General features: G+C 36.0%; 1 protein-coding gene across 1 annotated transcript in view; it reads right to left on the reverse strand.

Moving 5' to 3' along the window:
- LAMA2 (laminin subunit alpha 2) overlaps positions 1–27,575 on the reverse strand; it is a 605,756-nt gene that overhangs the window by 281,471 nt on the left and 296,710 nt on the right. Inside the window, exons 11-12 of the mRNA XM_060167667.1 lie at positions 25,498–25,638; positions 22,967–23,140 (exon numbers count right to left, since the gene is read on the reverse strand). Of these exons, the coding sequence (XP_060023650.1) occupies positions 22,967–23,140; positions 25,498–25,638 (315 nt within the window). The remainder of the gene's footprint in view (positions 1–22,966; positions 23,141–25,497; positions 25,639–27,575) is intronic.

The following is a 27,575-nucleotide window of genomic DNA, read 5'->3' on the forward strand; positions in this document are numbered from 1 at the left end:
TAGGCGCACGGGCTCAGTAATTGTGGCTCTCAGGCTCTAGAGTACGGGCTCAGTAGTTGTGGCACACAGGCTTAGTTGTTTCGCGGCATGTGGGATCTTCCTAGACCAGGGCTCGAACCCATGTCCCCTGCATTGGCAGGCAGATTCTTAACCACTATGCCACCAGGGAAGCCCCTAATAGCATTTTGAAGGAGGGGAAAATGAGAAAATGTTATGATCTGAGACTTTACCATCACCATCTTGAACTCTGTGGTCAAAAATTTTAATCTCTCCCTTCCATAAATCTCAATTCCCTTGCCCTTCTCTAGTTTCATTGTACTCCCTTGGCTAAACACACCCTAGTTAAATCCAACTCTCTACCTTCTTTGTATCTGCAACTGTTGAGCTGGATGTATTTGAAGAAACACATAACACCTTGTTGACTGACCTCACATCAAATTCATGATCACTAAACTTATGTGACTCCTTAGTACTTCCTGGTCCATTTTTCCTCCTATGTTCTTGCTTGCTATTTCATATTTTCTCCTTTCTTCTTCAAATTCCAAAATCCTCCTCCCATATCCTCATGCTCAACCATTTTCTATTTTTCTAAGAACATAAAAGCCAACAGAAGAAAACTTCAACCCTTCCCACCACTTCAATTCATGTCCAAGCATATGTCTGTATTTTTTTCCTAGAAAGAGAGGTCTATCATTGCTGTCTCCAAATCCTTTCTCCTCATTCTCTCATAAATCAACTCCAGTCAAATTTTTATACCCATCACTCTACTGAAAGTGCACTTTCCAAGGTCACCAGTAACACCCATTGCTAAATTCAATGGTCAATCCTCATTCTGTACCTTATTTGATCCATCAGTAGTATTTGACAGAGTTGTACACTCTTGATTAACTCAACTGGCTTTCAATACCCTCCTCTCCTGATTTTCCTTCTATCTTTCTGGCTATTCCTTCTTAGTCTCCTTTCTGGTTTCTCCTCACTTTCTTAATGTCTAAGCATCGGAGTGTCCCAGGACTCAATCCTCAGATTTCTTCTCTTACCTCTCTTTTCTCCTGTTTGTGGTTATCATATCTAGTTTCCTAGCTTAACCGACATCTGTATTAAAGATTAAAACATTTTTTAGAAATTTAGTCTAGATGCCCTCCCTTCACTACACAGACAGACAGACAGACAGACGCACACACACACTGAACTTCAGACCTGTATGACAATTATCATCTTAACATCTCTCCTTGGATACCTAAAAGGCATTTCTTACTTAATAGAACCAGCTAGGCTGAGCTCCTGATCTTCCTCCCAAAATATGCTCTTCCCTGTCTTCCTCACTGAAGTAAACGGTAACTCTATTCTTTCAGGTGTTCAGATTGATAACTTTGAAGTCATCCTCAACTCTCCTCTTTCTCTAAAATGTTCCACAACCAAACTCTCAACACATCTTTTTGGCTTTACCTTCAAAATAATCTATAATCAAATCACTTTTCATTACCTCCACTGCTACCACTCTGGTCCAAGCCATCATATCTACTGATCCGATGATTACAAAGCCTCTGGTCTCCCTATTTCTGTCCTGTCCTCTTCATTCTATTCTCAATGTAACAATCATATTGACCCTATTAAAATAGTTCAGATAATTACACTTTTGTGCTCAAAGGCTTCCTATTTCATTGTGAGAAAAATCCAAAGACATTATAATGACCTAAAGGTCTACAACATTACCCCATCCCCTTCTACATTCCCTCTCACTCACCACATAATGATTTTTTTTAACATTCCAGGCATATTCATGTTTTAGGGCATTTGCAATTGCCTTACTCTTGCCTTAAGACCCTCTTGCCCAAGATAACCACATAATTTGCTCCTATATCATTTTGATTTCTTTGAATAAATATTCTATCTAAAATTATAGCATCATCAACCTACCATCACTCTTCCTATCCTCTTCCTTGATCTATTTCTCTCCTTAGCATTTAAAAATTAATTTATTTTATTTTTATTTCTTTTTGGTTGCACTGGGTCTTCATTGCTGTGCGCGGGCTTTCTCTAGTTGCGGTGAGCAGGGGCTACTCTTCGTTGCAGTACACGGGCTTCTCATGGCGGTGGCTTCTCTTATTGCAGAGCACAGGATCTAGGTGCATGGGCTCCAGTAGTTGTGGTGTGTGGGCTCAGTATTTGTGGTTCATGGGCTTCATCGCTCCACGGCATGTGGGATCTTCCTGGACCAGGGCTCGAACCCATGTCCCCTGCATTAGTAGGCAGATTCTTAACCACTGTGCCACCAGGGAAGCCCTCTCCTTAGCATTTATAACCACCTAACATACTGTATTTTATGTACTTAATCAACTTTCTCTTTTCTAACTAGAAATGAGCTCTAGGAGGGCAGGGTTTTTTCTGTTGTCTTCACTGCTCAGAGACTAGAAGTTTCCTGATAAATGAATATACACATCGGTCATCAAATGGTAATTTGCAATGATAATTCTCTTAAGTGTCTGTCTTGAGTACTTAGATCCAAGTAACAGTATAATTAAGAGGAATAGAAGAATCCTAGATAACCATCAGGAGAATGGGGGCCACAGTTGGAAAGACATTAATTGTGCATGAAAGACAGACTTCATCCATTCCACAGATTTTTCTTAGGGCTGGATTTACTGCATTACTCAATTACCTAGAGCAGGGGTCGCCAGAACTGGTTTTACAATTTTAGCAACAAAAATGCTTTTTAGGGTATATATACACATATATATGAGAATACATATATACATGCATGTGTATTGGGTTGGCCAAAAAGTTCTTTCGGGTCTTCCATAACATTTTACGAAAATCCCAAACAAACTTTTTTGGCCAACGCAATACATACATGTATCTGTACACTCTCTTTTTATATGTCATGAACCCTATGGCAAAGAAAATTTGATATTTCTAATATTTGAAAAAAAACAAACAAACTATGAATTCTGGTGAATTTTGGTGATGCAAGCCAGGAGCTTTTGGCATTGGGATTGTGCTGGTTGGCATACAAGTGACAATTATCTCCTCTGTGCATTTCTAAGAAGTAAAGAGAGAAAGACACTTCTTCACTTTACTAGGTTTACCACTTCTTGACTTTACTAGGTTTACACAGAGTCTTCTGGAACACAAACTACTGTTTACTGGCCCAAATTTATTTTTCTCAAGGGATTTTTAGAAACATTTTTTGAAATGTGACAGTATCTCTTTGCATCTGAGCTTCAGAACTAACTCTTAAGTTATATATAGAGGCTGAACTGCCCCAAGCCCATAAATATGAAGCTGTCTTCGTCTGTGAATGACAGTCTAGGATAGTTTACATCCTGGAGTCTTCAGAAATTCTGACATTTGTTTAAACTTGTTTTCATTTTTTTCTCTATGAAAAGGCTATAAACCAGATCTCGTTAACAATCTTATTTCAAAGTAGGAAACATCTCATGTTTTAATATGAACAGATTATTTTAAAAGAGGAAAGGTTTGAATTTATTCACAACTTGGTAAGAGATGATCTCCATGGAAAATGCGATGGAAACGTTTACAGGAGAAAGATTGTTGAGGTAAAGTAAGGTATAGTTCTCCATATTACTATGGTAGTCTTACTGAAGGTAGTCTGTTAACATTCTTTTCTCTAGTTTAAAGGGAAGGCTGAATTCAACTCCAAGTAGAGTAGACAATGGCCAAAAAGATTTCTAAGACTGACCAAATGATTTGATATTCACGTGCATTCACATAATTACAAACCTAATAGATATAAACTGATTACAGAAACCAGATGTTGGGACTTGTATATGAAAGGAAGTAACTAAGATTCTAAAAATATGTATTTTTTTATTCAAAACACACTCTTTGTATTTATCTACATTTTAAGAACATAATTATACAGCTTATTTTCCTGCTCCAAAATCTAATTTCAAAACAAAGGCCTTAACCCATGTTTAGGTACAATTTGTATTTCCAATAAGTACAATCTATACAAAGTATTCTCAATAACTTTAAAGTATTTTATAATTTTGAGACAAAAATCATGCATCATAAATGGAATATTAATAATGGCACTTTATATTAATGTTCTTTTATTATTTATTAGGTTAATACTCAGTGTATTAATAAAATGAAATAATAATTTCCATTAAGAGTGAAAATGGATCTCTTATATTCCTCCATGATTCAATACTAACTAGCATCTGTCATGATAATACCTGTAGCTATAATGTAGATTATTATATAATCCGAAGAAAATGTCTTTTGCATTTCAACTATTAATTAATACCTACTTGTAACACAGCATTATTCATTACACATTCCAGAGGAGCAAAAGTCTATTTATTGCAAAACTACCTTAAGGCTATTCAGATAACCATGTGTCTCCATCCTCATGTCAAGGAACATCATTTTAATTATAGGGATTACTTAATATTTATATAATGTGCCAGAATATGCTCAAGGCAGCCCTAATATACGAAAGGCATGTATTGCCCTAAAGGGTATTCTCCTATCCTCAAACTGACATGAAAACAAAGAAGAACAGTTTTCAAAAATTATGAACAATGAAGTTTCTATCTCTACAATGGTGTTTATTCCAGAGAATGTAGCTGCAGTTCACTGTAGTTGTACAACTAGAGACTCCATTCGCTAGCTGATGTGTGGTTATTCATCACCTGTAAAACAGGATTTGCTTACTGATTCATGATTTCCGTCATATATTGAGCTCATGTTTGCTCTGCACAGTAGGGCATCGACAACCATTATTGTCCTTGTTCATCCTGAATCAGTAGGCAGCAATTTGTTTATGGTCACTGATTCTGTTTCTTCTCTAGATACTTTTTAGAAACCAAAGAGAAAAATAAGTGATAAGCCTCTTCCTCCAGATTAAGTTAGTCAACTGGAATCTATCATATAATTTTGCATATTAAATCAAATTATTTTTATGGGAATATCAAGGGAAACCAAAGGGATAAATAATAATCCAGTTCCTATTACACACCAGATGTTTTATGTATTATTAAATGAAATCATCATGACAATTCTATGAGGTAGCATTTACAATCTCCATTTTATAAGTAAAGTTAGGATATGAAGTGAAAGTATTTTTCTAAAATCTCACAGCTAGTAAATGTTAGGTTTAAAAAACAAAATCAGGTCTGTTTGACTCCATCATTTTTGCTATTATACTACACAACCTTGAGAAATGTATATGGGCTGGGTACCCTAGCGTTCTCCAGAAATGCATTATTGTGGCAAGGAGTGGCAAAACAGTATTTCTAGTTACTTCTTACTGAGGACAAAAAAAGACTTATGGATATGGGGGAGTGGTCTAAATCAGAAGCTTTGATATTGGGTTACATTTGCAGCTAGCATACTGTACATAAGCCTTTATGAATCTATTGGGAATAAAAACCTCTAATTTGGATAATCCCTTGGGGTTCTATTCAGTCTTTTACCTCCTGGAAGATAACACAGGAGACAATCTAGATGATCTTAGGTTTGGTAATGAGATTTAAATACAATACTATAGTTATGAAAGAAAAATAAATAAGTGGGACTTTATTAAAATTAAAAATGATCTGCTCTGCAAAAGACACTGTCAAGAGAATGAGAAGCAAGTCACAGTTTGGGAGAACATATTTTCAAAAGACATATCTGATAGAGAACTTATTACAAAACATACAAAGAACGTTTAAATCTCCGCAATAAAAATGTCAACAATCCAGTTTAAAAAATGGGCAAAAATACGAACAGACTACTCACCAAAGATTTTATACAGATAGCAAGAAAGCATATGAAATGATGTTCAGCATCATACATCATTAGAGAATCAAGAATTAAAACAATGAGAGACCACCACACACCAATTAGAACGCCTAATACCTATAATCTGACACACCAAATACCGGCAACAATGTGGAACAACACGAACCCTCTTTCATTGTTGGTGGGAATGCAAAACAATATAGCTAAATTGGAAAGACACTGGCAGTTACATATAAAACTAAACATTCTCTTCCAATAACCTAAAGGGACTGAAAACTTAAGCCCACAAAAAATTCTGTATCCACAGTAAAACCTACCTGTGGATGACTGCGGCAGCTTTATTCATTTTTGCCAAAACGTGGAAGCAACCAAGATGTCCTTTAGTAAGTGAATAGATAAGTAAGTTGTAGTGTAGCCCCCAAATGGAGTATTTCTCAGCGCTGAAAAGCAATGAACTATCAATTCACCAAAAGAAATGATGAAACCTTAAATGTATCTTATTAATTGAAAGAAACCCACCAGGAAAGGCTGCATACTTATGACTCCAACTACATGACAGTCTGAAAGACAAAACTATGGAGACAGTAAAGAAGAAAATGGCCTATCGCATCTTTGCCGCTTCTTCTAAAAAATATAGATTATGAAAGTAACACGTATATTGTCAAACAGGTGCTGCCAAAGCAGTGTCATGTCTATTCAGGGGATGCAGAGACATAGAAAGACAGCCAGACCCAGGACATCATAATACACATTAAAAATGCTTTAAAATGCGTACACCTCTCTCCACGAGAATATTTTGGAAATCAGCAGACTAAACAGCACTAAGTCAAACATTTAAATTAAAAGCCACAGCTGACCAAATATTATTGTATCTGTTTATTATCTTGAAAGACAGCTGCTTCCTACGTGAAAGCAAATTAAACTTAGTTAACAAACTTCTTTAATTTGATGGCGTAAACTCAAAACTGATGTTTCAAAACAAACGTCACAATTTTAACTTACCTTGACCATTATGTAAATAACCTGCCCTTTTTCATGTGTTGCATAGGAAAATGGAAAGAGATCTGCACAGAAGTCAGGGGGTCATAACTCTAACGTCAGCCTGGTCTCTGGAGAAGCTGTGTATCTTTGTTCAAGTGACTTCATCTCTCACAGCCTCAGCTTCCATTCCATGTACTCTCAACGTGCAAAATAGATAAATACACCTGGTCTAAGAAGGAAAGGGGCTCCCTGTCTGCTCCATGCCTCCTGTCCCAGCACAGGAAGACCACACAGAACACAGTGTGAAAACCATTTAATAGAATATGGCTCAAATGATTTCCAGTTCTGAAATTCTTTGTTTCTGTGTAAATATTCAAAACAGTATAACTCCCTCCTGATTCACAGAGAACAAGACTTTTACTCAAACAATGCTACTCAGGCTCATACAATTTGAGGGCTGGAAAAGAATTTGGCAGACTATTCAGGTCATCTGCCTGGCTCTGAATGGATGTGGCCTTAAATGATCCCAGAATTATTTTTTACAATATTTAGAAAATCCAGACAGGCACTTCTGAAGAAATCCCAACCAAGTTCTTTTTCTACAGCTTCAAAACTTTTTTATTTAGGAGAATTCTACCTATATTTCCTCTTGTTCATCTTCTATGGAAACAGAAATAATAACTATTCACATAGAGCATCTATTTATTCACTCTGCAGGGGATTATTAAGCTCCTAAACAACAGTAAGCAATCTCCTAAGTCCTAGAAGTACAAAGGTGAACAGAAACCAATTGCATCCAGGAACTCACAGTTTAGGGAGGAATATTTCTGTATGCTGGGTGGTGGGAAGTCTCAGGGAAAGAGCACAAAGGAAGACCTAACTCAGTCTGTCCTGGGAGATGGGTCAGAAAATTTTCCTATAGAAATCAATGCTTGAACTGCATTCTGAAGGATGAATACAAGTTAGTCACTCAGGAAAATGGTACAAGAGAATCTCAGACAAAAGGAAAATGTGAGATAGGAAAGTATGAGAGAGCATGGAATACATATGGGCATTTGAATGGCTGGACCACACAGAGTTCCTTCCTGAGTACAAGACCAGAATTGTCTCAGAGACCTCAATGTATCGTTAAGACAGTGTGGTGGACTGAGGCAATCAAATTTGAGTTTTATAAAGATCTTCCTCCATCAGGTATGTGAATAAAGTATTAGAATGGGAAGGCTGGAGGTAGAAAGTTAGATGGCTTTTTCTGTAATTTAGGTAAGAAATGATGTGGGCTTAACACTGACTATTCAGTGTCTTAAATCATTTTAGTTGCTCTGCTCTGAAACCTCCCACATTTTCTATGGCTGGGTGTATGTATCATCAAGGCATCTGGACATGGACAATAGCTCAGCTGAGAAACACTTGTTTTTTCAATTGGTATCAAGTAGCCTCTTTACCATACTTCGTAGAGTTGTTATTTCATTGTTAGTAGTCAGCTGATTGTATTATTCTGTTTGGTGTTAGAATCATAAAATTTTAAATCTGCAAGAGACTTTCTAATTCATTTGGTCTGTTTGTTTTCATACCATGTTTCTCCAAAACCTAGTTTTCTTTTGGGGAAACCACAGATGAGGCTATGGAATAAAACGCAGACAGAGCTCCTGGCCTTGTCACCCAGTACAACCAGGACCGGCCCTGCCAGTCATTGTAACCAGCACCGTTCCTGTCTCCCCTGGTAACCAGCACCAGCCCTGTCACCCACTTGAATGATTTTTCTTGATTTTGTGTGTTCTAATTAAGGTTTTGTTTGCAACACAGGATCTGTTGCTAAAGTTATAACCTCTCCCTAACTTCACCAATAAAAAATTCAAACACAAGGAAGTTAAGGGTCTTGCTTGTGTTTATACTTAGCTAGTGAGCAACAGAGCTCAAGTAGCAAAACTGTTAACACATTCAGGAAGCGTTGGAACCTCTTCTAGAACCTGAAACTGTCCCTAATCCCCAAGTCATATTCTGATCTTGCCAAGCTTCCTCATTCCGGGTATCCATGGCAGGGCATTTTAGACTTCCTGTTAAAAAAGAACACAGCTTATTTCTAAGAGTCATTTTCTCCCCATGTGAGTATGTATGTTTGTGCGTATTGTGTGTGGGTGTTTCTATTTGTAATGACATGGATATATAGATTTGGATTTACACATTTTGTTGTAGCTAAGAAAATATTATAATAGGGTTCCATTGCACAGGCTAAACTATTACTATTGGGTAAAAAAAGCCAACCTCTGAATTCAGAGTAAAGCATGCGGCAGGATTTTTTTTTTTTTTTTAAGCTTTGGGAAGTTTCACTCTCTGGAATCATCTACAGATACTTAATTCATCAGCAGTAATTTTTTAAAGTAATCATAAAAGAGTGGCTCTCAAAATTTTATGCGTAAAGAATCACTTGGGGAGGTTGTTTAAAAATGTAGATTTCCACACATTTCCCTCAGATCTCCTGACTGAGTGAATCTAAGATAGGGGTCAGTAATGTCCACTTTCAATAAAGACGCCCAGTGACTTTGATGTGGGCCTGAGCACCACACTTGAGAGACTGACGTAGCTCTAACTAGATTTTAAAAAGGGGTTGATGTAAATGGTTTTGCTGAACCCCTTAACCTGGCTTGTCTCTTTTAAGTAAAATTATCTTACCACATGAGTCAGGGACATGGAACCAAACCCCATCCCTGCTAAGTCTTACAGGATCAAGTGGTCATAGGGATCATTCTCAGCATAGTTTATATTTTCTTCAGCCTAAATATCTTTCACCAGGCACAAAGTTCATGTGTTTGGCACAACAGAAAGTTATTTCTTGTTCCAAACACTTACTCTATCCTTCATTCTCCAAATATCTGCTAGACAGTGAGATCCATTAAACTGCTGTGTTGTTTCCTGTGTAAAAGTTTCTCATCAAGAGCAGAATTAAGATTAGATATTAACATAATCAAATTTTATCTCTACATGTGTTTTGAAAGAAAAGCAAAAAGTATTCTGACTTTTATAAAAAACCATCACATCTTAATTTAAAATTATTTGATATAAGACAATGCCCCTATTCATTTTTTTCCCCTGTGATGATAAGTAAAAATAAGCTTAAGGCAGTAAATGGCCTCGGAGACCTTCAATGGCCTGCCAAGCTTTGTGCTTGTGGGTTATTTCCAGTTCCATTTCATTATAAAGGACTTATTTCAAGGACACTGGGGCTGATAATCATGTCAAGCCCAGCCTCAGAAGAAAACTGGAAAAAAGGGTATTTACTCAAAGACCAAACCACCTCTTGATAGATTTGGACTAGAAGAGAGAGGTCCCAATAGATAGTTACTTTCTAAATCAAAACACCCTAAAAAATGAAATATATATAAGCAGATTCTTCTTTTCCTTTTCTGCTCTATTTCTCCCTTCCTTCCTTCCGTCCTTCCTTCTTTCCTTCCTTCCTTCCCTTCCTTCCTTCCTTCCTGCCTCTTTTCCTTTCTCCCTCCCTTCCTTTCCTCTCCTGTCCTTTCCTTTCCTTCCTTTCTTTATGGGTAGTTTTTCTAGAAGTTCAATGAATAATGTCTGACCTCAAAATAGGCCCACTAATACTGAGTGCTTATTATTTATCAAGCAATGTCTTAAGTGCCGTATATGTATTAAATCCTCAAAATAATTCTGCTGAAATGGGTATTAGTATTATCTCCACTTTACACATGAGGAAGCAGTGGCACAAAAAAACTAAGTAACTATATTATATGATCCCACAGCTACTGTCTGTAAGAACTAAAGTCAACATAATTCCCTATTCCTATGTTAAGGCTGGCAGCAAGCATAATTTCTAACCCCTATTGCTGAAATACTTATGATAAGAGCTCTGGGACTTGCTTCAGTGTGGTGGAGGGAGGGAGGTGTAGGGGAATAGGTGTGATTATAGTTGAAATAAGATCGTCCATGAGTAGATAATTGTTGAAGCTGGATGGCAGGTTCACTATAATAGTCTCACTACCTTGTATATGCTTGAAACATTTTATTATAAAAAGATAAAAATATATGGAAAACTAACTAACTAAATAATTCTGCAAACAAGCTCCAAGAAAACCTGGTTCCTGGACGGTGATCTGTCTCAACCAGCTTACTTATATACTAATAGCATGCTCTTCAACACTTCAAGACTCTTGTGACAAATCCAAAGCTATGGTATCATAAATTCTGCCCACTTGCCTGCAATACGAGATGCACCCTGAAGTCACCCAACCTTTCCTCTACTGGGATACTGCCCACGAGTATCCTCCTCTGATCTTTCCTTTCCTTTTGAGACGCTACTAAGACTTTGTCAAGGTGGCTGTTGTTTTCCCTTACTTCAGTAACTTCATAAACTTAGTTTTGCTTGGTGAATACGTTTTTTCAGGATATATTTGGGAGGTTGGCAACTGACCGCTGTCTAATAATTATTAGGAATTAGAAGCCTGTATTTTGTTATAGACATAATAACCTGTTCTCCTCTAATTCTTCTCAAACCAGAGATATCACTACAGCAGAATAAGGAAATTGATATCAACCTTCAGTAACTACTTAAAGAATTTTTGACATTTCCTTACAATAGAAATCCAAAAACTAAAGAATTTATGCTTGTGTGATTCTTAAAGAAAGAGCTTTACAAAAGTTCTCTACAAATAATGTCTCTGACTAGTTTCCCTAACTCACACCAAATATAAATTGTGAGATTTAAATTGTGAGGATTAAAATAATTAATTTTAAAAAAAAACAGTTGTTTGTATATTACAAACTTCATTAATGTAAAAAAAATATTGTTATTCTGAAATTTTACTCAATCAGGAGACCAAGACTGGGCAATTAAAACACCAAAAACAACAAACAAAAACTAAGACAAAAAACAAAACCGGAAAAAAAACCTAGTTATCTTAGAATGATGTAGCTTTCCTGATAAAGGAAACGTCACATGGTAAATATTTCAGGTGTGAACACACAAGGCACAAGGAGGTCCAGTTTCTTTGGAAATAGCTGTAAATATATTCATCTGAGTAAAACAATCATCTGTGTCTAGTCATGCATGCTCTCTGCTCCCGTGGCTGTCACTGTTGTCGATCTGAACTTGAGAGGTAATGGCCTCATGATTCAAGGAAACTGCTGAAGTGTGTACTCAGGCTTCAGCTGAAGAGATGGGTTCATTTATCATCATAATAAGCTATTACCATCGAGAGGTCACAACTCATTGAAGAGACAGTCAGTCTAATTGGATCAATTCCGTCAGCTTTCGATGTGCCTCAAAGAGATAAGCACTCTTTCACAGGTAATTTTCAATCACCCAGCAAACTACCTGTTCAATAATTCATCACATTTCAGATTGGGATCTTATCACATAGCTCCTTTTTCCATGTGGCAAATGTTGAATTTTAACTACTTGGAATCTCCGACCTAGTTAATAGAGAGAGAGCTTCAGAAAAAGTAAGGTGAGAGAGTGTCTGCTTTACTCGGCTACTACTGTTGGAAGTGACGAGAAGACCTCAGTAATATAAATGTAAGCTTTATGCTTCCCCAACAGGCCCTGCTGACAATAACAGAATTTCCTGAAACTACCTGGTAAGATAAGAGTGCTATTGGAATCCTTGTGATTAATTAAGCATGACAACCATTTTTAGCTTATAGAATTGAGGCACTTAAGTGATCACATCAAAGCAATAACCTTTACAACAAAGTCTAGAATAGAAAATTAATAGGTTATAATAGATCAAAATAAAAACAGACTGTTACTTAAAATATCTTATTTTACAACCTTGACAATATTACAATCTTGAGTGGGGCAGTAGATAGTCTCTGAGGCAAACTCACCTCAAATCAAATGCTGGCTGTGACTTTAAATAGCTAAGTTACCTTATAATTACAAGCATATTATTTTTCTCCACTATTTTTTACACAAATGGTGGTCATATATACACTATTCTACTTCTAGGTTTAATTACTTAACCATATACCTTGGATCATTCCATATTCGTAGACAAAGAACTTCTTTTCTTATTTACAGTTTTATAGTGTTTGACTGTGTGTATGTACCAAAATTCACTTAATCAGTCTCTTGGTGACAGACATTTTTGTGTTTATCACAAACATTTATAAATGAATAACTTCGCATTTCACACGTTTATATATACCAGTAGGAAAAACTTCCCAGAGGAGAAATATATAAACACATGTGCATTTGTAACTTTGGTAAAGATTTCTAAATTAGTTTTCTTGGATTGCATCAATATGTATCTCCACTACCAATATTACAAGATCTTTGGCGTTTGAAAATCTCACTAATACTGTGCTATCCATTTTGCCATTTTGTTGTCTTTTCCAAGATAAATGACAATTTCTCAGTGTAGTTGTATTATGAGTCAGGTTGTACATTGTTTCATATACCTAAGAGCCATCTGTATTCCTTTTCTATGAACTGTTCATTCGTATCTGTTGCCCATTTCTTTATTGAACTGTTGGTCTTTCTTATCAATTTCTACAACTTCTTTAGATATTAGATTAGCCTTTTGTTTGCTATAAATTAAAACAAAATGAAAATATCAAATTTTAAAAATAATTGATATTTTACTTCATTTGTTTGCTAAGGCTGCCACAACAAAACCATAAACTAAGTGTCTTAATAAACAGAAATTCATTGTCTCACAGTTCTAAAGGATACAAGTCCAAAATCAAGGTGTTGGCAGTGTTGGTTCCTTCTGAAGGCTGTGAGAAAAGGATCTGTTTTAGGCCTCTCTCCTTGGCTTGTAGATGGCTGTCTTCATGTTCACATGGCATTCTCCTTGTATGAATATCTGTCTCCAAATGTTCCCTTTTTATAAGGATATCAGTCATATCGAGTTTGGGTCTACCTTAATGACCTCATTTTAACTTGGTACATTATAGCTGCAGGGTATTGATGCTGTTTATAATGCCTATAAAATTAACTTCCCTAATCAGTTACTGATGGACAGAAATCTTAAATCCCTTTAAATACTTCAGTAAAGCAGGAATAGTTAGATATTTATCACATCATTTACTTGGAAAGACATGAAGCGATGCTTGTTTGCTTTATTTTGGTACCTTCAAGATAAAGTGCAAAACACTGCAGGTTTCTCAAAAATCTAGATAACTGATTTAATTTTTTCACATTTCCGTAAAGCTGCTGTTTAAGTCACATAATCTACTTACTTGCTAAAATTAACTCTCTGTAATTGTCCATTTTTATTTTTAATGCTACCTTATCTTTACCACCACCAGATGCTATATCAGATAGCAACAATAAGCAAGGGACAAAGTGTTTTAACAAGTGTCTTATATTGATACAAAGATTACCTCTATAAATTTATACCTCTGTATAAATTCCAATCCTTGACATTTACTGAGCAGCTTCTGCATGCTAAGGGCATTTTTGAGGGCTTTGTACTATTCTGAGGAGGTGCTGGAACTCTCAATTTGCAGATATTGAAAGTAAGTCTCAACTAAATAATGGGATGTGTCCAAGATTACAAAACTAATAAGGAAGAGATGCAGCATTTGAATCAGATCTGTGAAAGGCATAAGGATCAAAACACTGAAAATCACTTACCAGAGCCTCCCCATGCATAAATAATAGCTTTCAATCAAGAGCAAGATGGTGGGAAAGGATGGGACACAGATATGTATAGAAAATGAAAATGAAGAAAGAAAATAAGTACTCCTTTGGTAGTCCACAATCAAGATGTCAGCAGGATTGGTCTCCTCTGAGGGCTGTGAGAGAAGGAGCTGCTCCAGGCCTCTCTCCTTTGCTTACAGATGGCCATCTTCCTTCTATACATATCTGTATTCCATCCTTCCCCACCATCTTGCTCTTCTCCCACTACCACCAATTAAACAGCATACACTGGGTTACATACGAAAACCCAGTAGATAAAACACTCTGGCCATGATAGGTTCAGAAAGGGCATAATACTGCCCTCCTAAACTACAACAGCAATAGTTGGTGGGTCTGATCTACTGCAAGTGGCAGAGGCCAGCACACTGGAGGTTTGTCCCACAAGGACTTGGGCTAGTACATCAGAACCAGCAATCCACTGGTTCCCTATAGCTCTTCACTGAGTTGCACATGAAACATGGGTGTAAAAGTGTTATTGAAAAGGATATAGTAAAAATGTAAAGTTTTTCATGAAGATTTGATTGAAACTTTCAAATTGATGGTGGTTTTGCTTTCTTTACTTCTGAGATAAGGAATGGGGGTTTCATGGTCTTCCATTTTATAATTCCAAATAAAAAATTATACAGAGTACCCAAATTTCTATTTTCACCTTGTGTGTTTTGTCGTTCATTTGATAATCATTGTGTTAAGCCCCAAGGCTAAAGAGGTGACCAGCCTGAGGTCATGGTAGGTGGCAATCCGTGGAGAAAGCATCATTATTTACCTTTTGTGTTACTCTTAGTTTCTTTTTGTAGGGACAAATTTCATCTGCTATCATATTCCTTTTACTGGAAGAACTGTCTACATTTCTTCTAGTGATATGTTGGTGAAAAAGTATCTCAGCCTTTATTTCTCTGGAATACTCTTTGTTTTGCCTTCCTTTTTTCAAAGGTATTTTGGCCTGGTAAAAATTCTAGATTAATAATTTTTGTTTGTTTGCTGTTGTTTCTTTCCCCCCAATATTTTAAAATATTTCTGTACTGTATTCTGGCTCTCGTGATGTCTAAGAATCTTCTATCTTATCTTTGTTCTTCTGTACATGTTGTGTCTTTCTTTCTCTGGCTGCTTTTAAGATCTTCTCTTTATCTCGACCACTGTTTGTTTTTCTACTAATTTGATTCTGATGTACTTTGACATTATTTCCTTATCATTTTGGGTCTGTTTCTGTTGACTGATTTTTCTCCTGGTTATGGCTCATATGCCCCTGCTCGTTTACATGCTTGGTCGTTTTTTATTTGATGCCAGACATGATAGATTTTACATTGTTGGGTGATGAATTCTGTTGTAATTAATTAAGTAGTATTGGATTTTGCTCTGGTATGCAGTTTTGGAATAAACTGGTTTCTTTTAAGGTCAGCTTTTAAGATTTGTTAAGGTGGGTTAGAGCAGCCTGTAGTCTGGGTCTAATTTAGCCCTATTACTAGGACAGTATCAAGTATTTTACTGAAGTCGTCTCTATTATGACACTGTTCCCCTTTAGGTGGTGGGAAAATGAGCTAGGAATTGTTTCTCATTACTTTTTGGTAGTTCTTCCATCAACATTAGATAGGTAGTTTTCTGCCATCCAAATCAGTATTCATCCAGGTTGAAAGTTCCCTTTACATCTTTACAGATATCTGGATTGATTCTCTCTTCTCTTCTCTTCTCTTTTCTCTCTCGCGCCCTCTCTCTCTCTCTCTCTCTCTCTCTCTCTCTCTCTCTCATTTTCTCTCCACCTTCCTCTTCCCTAATAGTCTGTCCCACAAGTTCTAGCTTCCTGGGCTTCCCTGAACTCCAATCTCCCTCTTTCAAACAACGTTGTTTGGGTTTTCCCTCGGTGCATTTCACCTTGGAAACTACACCCAGGCAACAATCTTGGCAGCTGTTAAGCCTGAACTCATCTATTTCTTTTTTCTCAGGGATCACAGTCCTACACCATCTGCTGTCCAGTGTCTAAAAACTCTTGTTTGACACTTTTTCTCAAGTTTTCTTGTTGTTTAAGAAACGTTTATTCAATCATGGTCAGAAGCAAAAATCCAAGGTATTGTCTTTGAAAAGCTTTTTTAGTATGATTTTTGAAATTGTAGTCTTTGATTCAATTAGAGTTTATTTTTATGAATAATATGAGGTAGAGATGGTTATTTTTTTTCCTCTTTAGATAACCAATGGTACCAGTAGCATTTATTATATGGTCTACCTTATTCTCATTGATCTGCAATATCTGTTTTGTTAAAAATCAAGTATCCATATATGCATGGGATATTTCTGGGCTATTTTTTTCAGCTCCATTGAGCATTTTTAACCCATTTTCTCACCAACAGCACTTTGTCTCACTCATTATTTCTTTTTTAAAATGAGTCCTAAGTCTTTATATCAGGGAAGTTTTGATTAATACTCCATTTCCGGCTTTCTTTAGGATTTCCTTTAATTATTTTTGGCCCTTTGGTTTTCTGTATAGATTCTATCCTTGGTACTTTTATTACTTATCGCTATTATAAAGCACTTCTTTTTTTGTTAAGTTTTTTTCTTTTTAATTGCAGTATCGTTGCTTTACAATATTGTGTTAGTTTCTACTGCACAGCAAAGTGAATCAGCTGTTCGTATACATATATCCCCTCTTTTCTGGATTTCCTTCCCATGTAGGTCACCACAGAGCACTGAGTAGAGGTCCTTGTCCTATACAGTAGGTTCTCATTAGTTATCTATTTTATACATAGTATCAGTAACGTATATATGTCAATCCCAATCTCCCAATTCATCCCAACACCCCGCCCCTTCCCCCTTGGTGTCCATACGTTTGTTCTCGATGTCTGTGTCTCTATTTCTGCTTTGTAAACAAGATGGTCTATATAGAGGACTTATTTTTAAAGTGTTGTTTTAACTGATTTTTGCTGATGTAAAGAAACACAATCGACTTCTATATATTAACTTTGTATACAGTTTCTTTCTTGATTCACCTATTAATAATTTATCTTCTGAGTTCACAAAGCAGATAATCATATCATCTACAAATGACAGTTTTATTTCTTCCCTTTCGATCTCTGTATCTTTTATTTTTTATCTTACTGCACTGTCCAAGTATTCTAGTACAATGTTAAATAAAAGTGGTCAGAGTGAAAATTGTTTGCAATCTTAAAGAATTCTTTCAACATAGATGCTATTCATTTTTGTGGACATAATCTTCATCAGATGAAGAAGTGCCTTTCCAATCCTAGTCTGCAAAATTTTTAAAACATCATGAATCGTTATTTAATTTTAACTATTTCTTTTTCTACCTCTATCGAAATATTTTTTCCCTCTCCTTTAATCAGTCAATATTGTCAATTACTTACACTGACTTTTTGATATTAAACCAACATTGAATTCCTATGATAAAAGTAACCTGGCCAATTTAGTTTTACCATTTTTATACATTATGGATTCTGATTGTTCATGCTTTGGTTAGGATGTTTGCATCTATTTTCATGAATGAGTTTGAACAGGGATTCCCTTTTTCATACCTCCCTGATATCCAGCATATTAAGCCACATAAAACTGCTTGAGGAGTAGTCCTCACTGTTCTGTTCTCTGGAAACCTTGTAAGATTGAAAAAAAAAATTTAAGGTTTGAAATGTGACTGAACAAACTAAACAGAAGTAAACAAAATACTTATTTTATTTATGGGAAGAACTTTTTGGCTACTGATTCAATTGCTTTAATATTCATATCACTTTTCACATTTTTCAGCTTGAGTCAGTTTTATTAATTTTCATTATTCTAGAAATTTGACTTTGAGTCCTCATAGGTAGGCTAATTTTGCATAGTAGACATTACCAGAACTATGGGCAATAAATGAGTTCTTGAATTCTTTTGTTTGCTTTTTAATAATATCTTTCCTCATTTGCCCCTAACAATTCATTTGGTTTATTCTTGACAACAGATCTTCTTCTAGTACTACTCCATTACCAAATCATTTTTTATATGATCTCATTTATGGAATAAAAATTCAATCACAGTTGATTTATCGTATTTACTTTTATGGCCCTACCATTCACCACATACATAATACTTTCTTAATTAATCCATTAAATCTAAGACTTAAATTGAAGGACATTAAGGATGAGGGAGAGAGTTCGACCTTTACTTCTGAATAATTTTGAGGAATGTGGAACAAAGAAGTCAGAAATACAAATTATGCTGCTAAAAGGAGAGTGGATCATGCTTATTAGTAAGTTTTTAGTTTTTTTTTTAACCAAGATTGAAATCATCTTTCAATTCTAACTTAAATCCCAACTCAAGAGTCATTTCTAAGCAATCTAATGAAAACTATTCTGTTGTTGTTAAAAATGTAGCATTGATCACAAAATATTTGTGAAGTTCCTTTTATGTAACAAGGCCTACCCTGTCCTGTAAATCTCAAACATCAATCTCCTTCAAATCCACAGCTTTAATTAGGGATCTTAGGGGTAGAACTGAAAGTCAAGCAAACACAGCAAAGAAATACCAGAGATTACTTTTAGAACCAGACACTATTTTGTCCACAGACTCATAATGTGCATCTTAAGCTAAACTATAGGTATTCTTGGCAACTACATGAAACAATTTACAAGTTTCTCTAAGCTAGAAACAGAAAAAGATAGTATAATGTTGTAGAAAATAAGCATTGTTTTGTAAAGACCACATCACACAAGATTAATTTAATAACACTCAGAGAGAGATTTTCAAACCTTAATCGTAATGCGGGAACAGTAGATAGGCCAAGCCAGATTCTCAGGGAACTTTACAGATGGGAAGAGAATTGCTTTTGGAAGCTGCACTATCTATTTCAGACCACTAGGGTAACCTTAAGTAAGTGACCTTTCAATGTTCCAAAAGCACTTAGTTTACTAAAGCAGTAAATTATTCCAACTCTGAAATACCCAAACTGTTTCTCAATAGCTGTAGCCTGTAGCAAATCAGCAGGACTCTTTGTCCTCTAGCTCTTTCCATTCCTGCCTAGTTTCATGCTTAAACAACTGCCCTAAAACTAAGCATTAACATGTGCCAAGTATTTTGAAAATAAGCTGCTGCCTAGTAGAGCCCTGTGGGTGCCTGACTTAATTCTCTTTGAATATCTATAATGGAGGAGGGCAAGGAATTAACACTCGATTGTGACAATTGTGCTAAATACTCACTCACATATGAGAAAACAAACATTTTCAAGATTGCTGTTGAGGAACCAACTCATAGTTGAGATTGTAATCCAGCAAGACCCTCTGGGGCCTTCTCGGGACAGACTCCTTCCCCCATGTCCTCTGCTGGCCTCTTGTTTGTAGAAAAGCTGTAGGCTCCCAGGCCTCCCCTGAGTCACAAACCCTGGCTCAAGAATTAATGACTGAAAGGATGTGAACACGTAGTGACAAAAATAGCAGTTGGGCCAGGAGAATTGGTAAGAATTTAAACAATAAATCAGCCGTATGACAGTCACAGAATCTTTAGTTCCTCCCTGAAGCACCTAGATAACTGTATCTGATGCACATTTCCTGAGTTGTTTTACAGATGCTAAAACCCCCAACAAATGGAAGAAGTTAACTACTTAATGACCATAAGCATGTAGCCCCCAGACCTACTGAACCTGAAGATTGATAATGTTAAGCCCTGTGACACTACCCTGTTATCTTGCCATCAACCAATCAGAGAATTGTGCACAGGCTGATCACACACCAGGCAACTCCCCTCCATCACTTTGCCTTTAAAATCACTTTGAGGATTTTGGGTCTTTTGAGCGTGAGCCACCCCATTCTCCTTGCTTGGCCCTGCAATAAACCTTCCTCAGCTCCAAACTCTGATGTTTTAGTTTGTTTGGCTTCACTGTGTGTTGGGCACAAAAACTTGCAATTGACAACAAGATCACGGAAATTTTTTAAATGGGTAGTATAAAAATGTGCTACCTTTTCCTAGGCCTCATCCACTATCCACATACATAACTATATTCACTTAGGTACTCCTCATTAGTCCATAGAGGAACTGTAGTCAATAAAAATGTTTCTTAAGATGAAAAGTATTCCTTTGCTAAATTGGCTAGTGCTCTTGAGTTTAATTATGATCAGGCAGGTTTCTATGTTAGCAAAGTGTATCCCAAGTGAGAATAGCTTTATTATTTGGGGTTAGGTTACCAAAAAAAAGGAAGACTGGCATGTGGCACCTTCATTATAACAATATGTACAACACATCTCCCTTCTGTTATAAGTGGACTTATAACCAAGTAACTTGGAAAATGTTTGAAAATTGGTTATATAAATATTTAGGAAAAGCTAATAGCATCTCATAAATATATACATTTTTTGACTTAGGAATTAACAATAAAAAGGCAGAGGAGGGATTATGTACCCACAGCCCCCTGGTCATGGATGTAAACAAAATTCTGTATTTAGGCAGATGTACTAGTTTCTTGATACACTATTTCTGTCAGATTCTGGCAATGGCTCTGATTCCTACAGCAATTACTGGTAAAGAACTTAGCCTCAACTATTTAGAAAAATGGCTTTACTGGATTTACAAACAAGGCCTTACAATTTTCCATTTCCTTAGCAAGATATTAAATCAACCAAGCTAAGCATGTCATCATAACTGTAATTTATGTGATATGACATGACAGTTAAGATGTACTGTGGTAATTTGTGAGAGTTGGCAGTATTATTGTAGTATCAAAAATTTATATGGTTCAGTTATTAAGGCGAATTGTTTCATTCATACTGAGATATCTGACTGTAAACCACAGAGGGATTTCACATTACATTAAAAAATGTCTTCCATATTCAAACAATTTGCACACCCTGTTATGATTATTTTGTTCACTGAATGGAAACTGAAGCACAGACAAGCACAGCTTTTTGATGTGAAAATGATCTGTGGGGGACATGAAGTACTTCGTTGTGGGTGGATATAAGAAGCAGTTCAGCCAGGATAAGGGAAGTTATCTTTGGGAACCAACAACTACGAACAGGATGTCCAAATCCTTTGCTCTGATGCTATTTAATATCGCTTTTGCTTGCTTTCCTTCTGTCAGTTTGATTTTCAGCCAACAGAAAGAAAAAGCATATGACCAAAGAAGAAATGATGGAAAATATGGTAAAGAATATTCTATTTAAAAACTATCTGTAAGTAAATTTCTCCATTGTAAGAAAAGTAAGACCTCTGAAACTCATCCAATGGCTCTTCTCTAAACTCCTCAGAGCAGTTAGAAAAAAGACAGTTTATGTATGTATTTATTTTTTTGGCAATTTTAAGCTATAAACATTCAAGTCGTATGTGCTATTTTATTCCTGTCAGGGATTCAGGAAGTTCCTAAATAGAATAGGATAGAATGACTTCTTGTTGGAAAGGGCTTTGAAGTAAAAGTTTAATTGGATTTTATTACAGATAGAAAATTTTATGCAATATACACTGTCTCTTTAAAAATACATATTCAATGAAAATGTGTTTTATTCATTTACACATTTTTCATAATGGTATTCAGAAGCTTGTAAAAATAAGAAACAGGCCACGAATTAAAATGTTTTCAGTCAGCTAAAACCACTAGTTCCCATTCATATGAACTAGTAACGTTTTCTATCTCAATACTCACACGCCACTATTAATATATTTTAATTTATTTAATCAATGAAGATTTCTTCAAAAGTAATGCTATATTCTTATAGGTGAAAACTAGGCTTAAATAGCATCAACTTGCTAACGAATTTTTCTCAGACTGTCACAATTTCTGGTGTGATTAGCTGACTTAACTATTAGCTGAAAAGGTATTAAGTTCCACAGACCAAGCAAATATTCCCCCTTAGAATTACTATATCAAATTTTGTTTCCAACAAATTGTTAAGCAAAATAAAATAAAATAAAATGATAAAAGCCAAGGAACCTATCTAGATAAAGTTAATCCACAACAGGCTGGGGTGGGGGGGGAAGCACCTGCATTTCTGAGATTGCCACATTTGTTTATCTGTGTGTTTTTATATGTGTGTGAGTGGGCTTGGAAACAAACATGTGCTTTCAGTCTGGCACTTCTCTTAGGGTAGTTCTCTTCCTGAGCTCCAGGAAATATGGTGTTTATATAAGCTTCATGGCAAGCATTAAATTAGTTGTGTAATAAATTTCATTTCCAGTTAACATTCAGACACGGTAGAAAAAGTAGCTCTCTTGAATATCAGTTTTGAAATGAAATAGAAACGGATGAGAAAAACTTCAGTAAGTATTGCACCATAGACAACTCTAGAAAAACAGCTATTTCAGGTAAACATAACACCGTCTCTTCCAATATCTATAATTTGTTTTGCAAAAAAATATCCTAGAGGCTTCATTAATTTATTTGTAGATTCAAACTGTGGACACAGAACAGCAACTATGTAGAGTTGTGAAGTAGGCATGCTGTGGCCCACGGGGCAGGGCGGAAATGTCCACCTTAATCTGATTCAGCTGTTTCCAGCAATTCAATACAGTATACATTTGATTTTATCTGTCTTTAAGGAAAGACTAAATAAAACCCATTATTCTTATTGATCAGTTAAAGCAAAGTAGCAAGAAGCAAGCACTATCTGGACTTACTTTGTTTCCCAGGTACAGAGCTGGCGCGCTCCAGTAGTAGCTCTGGGGCAGGGCTCGTCGGGCCTTCACGCTGCTGATGCTGATCTGCTGATGTGGATCTAAGTCATCCTGCTGCGGAGTCACTCGAATGTGGCCAGAGATGTCAGTCAGATACCAGCCACTCATGTCTTGTATCTTAAAGAAAACACACAACCATCGTTACTTAGGAAAAAAAAACCCACCCACTTCTTTTCTCTTTCATATTCCTGTAGTGTTCATTTTATGAAAATTAAAAACGCAAGAACTATGAAAGTTTAGAAAAAATGAGAGTTGTGAATATCATTAAACTTGTCAGATGTACTCAACTTTAGGTACCAATTATTTTTTTGCTTGATGTTTCTAAGAGTTTCGATGGTATGATATAGTAACTTGCTTTTATTGATCCAATGTGCTTTTTTAAAATTATGATTACAAATGCTTCTTTCTTAAAAATAGAAACTCATTCAAAATTACACATAATGTTATATAAATTATCAAATAGTTGAACTTTGATTTTCATGTTTTTCACTCCACTAGTAATTTCCTGTTTCGTATAGAAAAATTATTTCAAAAGGTGTTATGTATGTGTTTGTAAAGCAGAGGAAGAAAAAATATATGAAAGGTAGCTTTTCATTTAATATTTCCTTCCTTTTCATATATTTAAATTTAAACTTTGAGGCTCAAGTGCATTTGAATCTACCAGCTCACAATACTGTACCTATTCCTTCCCATGAGGTTGGAAGCGTTGTAGGAACTCCTAGCCTAGATCCTTGGCCCAGAGAAGGGAGGAGCCTTTAAGGGGGAATTAGGGAATACATGATGATTTGCTTTTCCATGTTTATACTCCAGCCATGGGTGGGCACACAGCTACCATTCAAAACCATCCAACCTCGTCAGGACAAAACACTGGATAGTGGGGTTTGTGGCTACCAGGTGCCCACTAGATGTGTGTGAGCTGCTTGGTGCTGTAGGTGATGGGGAGCAGAATGGTAATGGTGATAATATGTGGATGAAATATTTTTTTAAATTTCTTCATGTAGAGGTCATTTGATTCTGCATCTCCCAAAGCTGTGGAATTGCTGGGACTGCCCTGGTCAAAGAAAGAGAGATTAAGTAAAAGCTTATGGGATAGCCACACTACAAGATACATATTACTTCCTTCTCTTCCCTTTCCAACATCATCATCAGACATTCTAAGACAGCCCAGTGAGATTCAGAGAAAGTTGTTTCCAGAAGACCTACTGAAATGCAAATATCAATGGACCTAGTTTCTGAAGAACAAGGCTGAGTTCTACCTCTGTTCCTCTGCTAAACATAAAACTTTAGTACATTAATGGAACAGTCTAGAGGGTGAGGTGCGACTCTACAAACAAAAGAAAGAAGTTAAACTAGATGTTCATATATCGTTGGTTCTACATAATTTGCTCCAAAAGCTACGCATTTGATAAAGTATGTATAAATTCAAATTTAGGTATGAGAGTACAATCAGAAACTACTCATAATATTTCAGACTTTAAAAGCAATACAGGCAGAGACAATTTTCATAGTTGTGTTAAGGATTAGTTAGCTGACTGAAGTTGAAAGGCAAGAGTAGTGTTTGGAAGACAGTTTTATTAAAATAGTGATCTTTGTAAAAACCAACCCTAATCATAACAGTCTCCTGCTAAAATCCTCCAATGACTCTCCAAGGATAAGAACTCAACTTCTCAGTAAACTCAGCCCTATATGGTATAGTTTCTCATTCACTCTGCAGGTTTCTCTTTCTTTCCCCAGCCTGTTTCCTGTTACTCTGTACTCCTAAGTGCTGCCACATAGGCTATTTGAAATTCCCAAAGGTCCTCTTGTATAAGGAGACAAATCGCTGTCTGTGGAGGGTTGAAAAGGCAATGGGAGTATGATGAGCAGTGAAGGTGGGAAGGGAAACATGTTTATGTTTATGGTAGAGGAAGAATATCCCAGTAACTACTAAACAGGTAATAATTTGAACTTTTTCAAATCAATTAAGAATGAAGGTATTGTTCAACTTCAGTGTCTCGTTTTAACGAAGAAAGGGCCCTGGCAACATCAAATCACGACTAAAGGCTGGTGGGTAATATGTACCATGTATATAGTTATTAAAGGAGTTTTTATTAATGGGTATCCCAAAAATACTGGTGAGTGAAATACATAATCCTTCATAGCACAATCTGATGTTTTCTCTGTTGAATCATCTGCCCTTGAGGCTAAAGCAACATTAATTCCGTTATTGCTTCACATAATAATCATGGACACCGGAAAGGCTAGTGTTGACTTATTCTAAGAGGTTCCAGTCTACACATCGGTACAAATAAAATCCTAAAGGCTTTGGTCAAAGAGGCACAACTAGCATTTGAAAGAAAATTCTATCACTTCTTCATGATAAGTTTAAGTAGAAGCTCACTACAAGAAAAAATTAATTTCTTATAGAAGGAAAACAACAACAATAGCAAGAAGCCCCGTGGAGCAGCACATAGGATTCAAAGGCTGTTGCTTACATTGCCATAGGTCCAGTAGGAGCTCTGACATCTGTCTGAAACCCCTGAACAGAAACACTCATCACAACCTCTATGATTATCCTCTTGCAAGTTGAAGAAGCCGAATTTGCAGCGACTACAGTCTCCTCCTTCGACATTTTCCTATAAATAGAGAGGTGGGTTAGCAACAGAGGTGCCCTTCAAAATGGAGCATTGTCTCTATTTCTGTTTATGAAAAATACAAGCTTTCTATTCTTCATTTTACCTCTTAGCCTTATTTAAAGTATAATGATATTTTTAAAAATCGTCTCAAAAGCTTCTTATTAAGTTATATGCTGTCCTAACCACACTGATGGGAAATAATTTGGATTCTAATCTACTGCAGTAAGTTACAATTTGATCTTCATCTCTGTCAAGGGTATGGAGTAAATGTCATGATAAATACAGCAATAAGTTAGACATTTGGTTTACTATTTACCGTTCTATGCTGTTGAAGTACTTCGTCTTAGGAACACATGATATATGATAAAAATAAAAGACATTAAGCTAATACATGGATATAGAATAGAACACCGAAATTATACAGATGGTAAAATACTTTTCACTCCACATATGAAAAATACATATATTTGAAGCAAGCATAAGAATCTGACAGGTAGAGAAACTGGGGCAGATAGTTATACTATTTCCCTGATGAGATCCAGTAGGAAGGGAGGAAAATTTTCCCTGGTTAATTTTCAGTGTTTCCTTTAACCCGTTGGTATAGCCAGTTAATCATATAGTAACATTATGGGAAAAAATAGTTCTCATTCAGTGACTGCTCTCCAAATTGGTTTCATTAATCCTAGGCCCAATACGCTGAAAAATTATTTGTTTATAGGTGGGATTCAAGCCAGGGAAAGCTGACTATATGATGAAAAGCTGGGAAGGGTGTAATCTCTCAACTTAAAGAATAGTTAATCTTGACTAATGTCTTCTCAATGAAAGTTCCCTGCTTTCCAGGAAACAGATTCTCAATATTCCCCACACACGAAATTGCTCCACATTTTCCCTCTTCCTTGAATTCCCTTATTACTTCAATTCTGAAGCTTTCCTTTTCCTTAGAGAACTAACTTCTCTCTCAAATGTGTTCCCATTGCCCTTTACACATTGCTCTATTCTAACCACAAAAATGTACTGCTGTATCTTCTAAGATTATTCTCTCCAGCTACATACCATAATCCGTTCAGGTAGAACCCTGTCTTACTTACCTCTATAGTACCAGAAAATGGCAGTGTTCCTGGTACAACACTGAGCACTAGCTTAATAAAACTTTATTAGGTTTAAATAAGTCTCTTGGTGGTCATATTTTTCACCTAGTAGATGTTTCATAAAAACATTTTTGAATAAAGCAAGATTGGTCAGAAGATGGGATAATAAAATCTGAGAACATGGGGGAAAGACAGAAGAGGGAAGAACAATAGAGGAAAAAATAGACATATTTATAAAAAATAAACAAAAAAGTTCTCCTTGTATCCAAGAGAATAATTTATTTGAAAGTAACTTTTGGGCTCAATTTCTATGAATTATTTACCACCTCAATCATTTCTACATTGCCGGGAGCCTAAACAAAGAGGCATCTCTAGGCCCGTTTCATGTGTCAAACTTTAGCCTCCCAATATGTACACAGCTTTAACGACTGCAATGATATTTTTGCTAGTTTTTGTTTCTAAGGTAAATTTCAGATTTTTTGAGATGGTAGATGTCAACAAAACTAATCAAATTAATTTCAGACCTAAGGTGACAAATAAATCCCCCAAACCCTGAAGTTGAGAGCATCTTCAGAAGAGTACACAGGCAGGAAAGATGAAACATATCTATAATCATAATTTAGTTTATCCTGAAGACACAGTACAGCTGTTCTGTACACTGTGTTCTTACGTGGTTGGTCTAATCTACTTTCATTTACTCTAATTTGAAAGCTTGGAATACCACTTTTCTGAGATTCAGACTGAGTTCAACAATTAGAAAGTTTTAGACATCAGTTACATTTTCTGTCACAACATTTTCGCCTGGCAATATGACCTTGAAAAGTAATGATTAAATAATAGCAATATTCA

This window comes from Lagenorhynchus albirostris, chromosome 12 (assembly GCF_949774975.1).
Source record: "Lagenorhynchus albirostris chromosome 12, mLagAlb1.1, whole genome shotgun sequence".
Lineage (NCBI taxonomy): Eukaryota > Metazoa > Chordata > Mammalia > Artiodactyla > Delphinidae > Lagenorhynchus > Lagenorhynchus albirostris.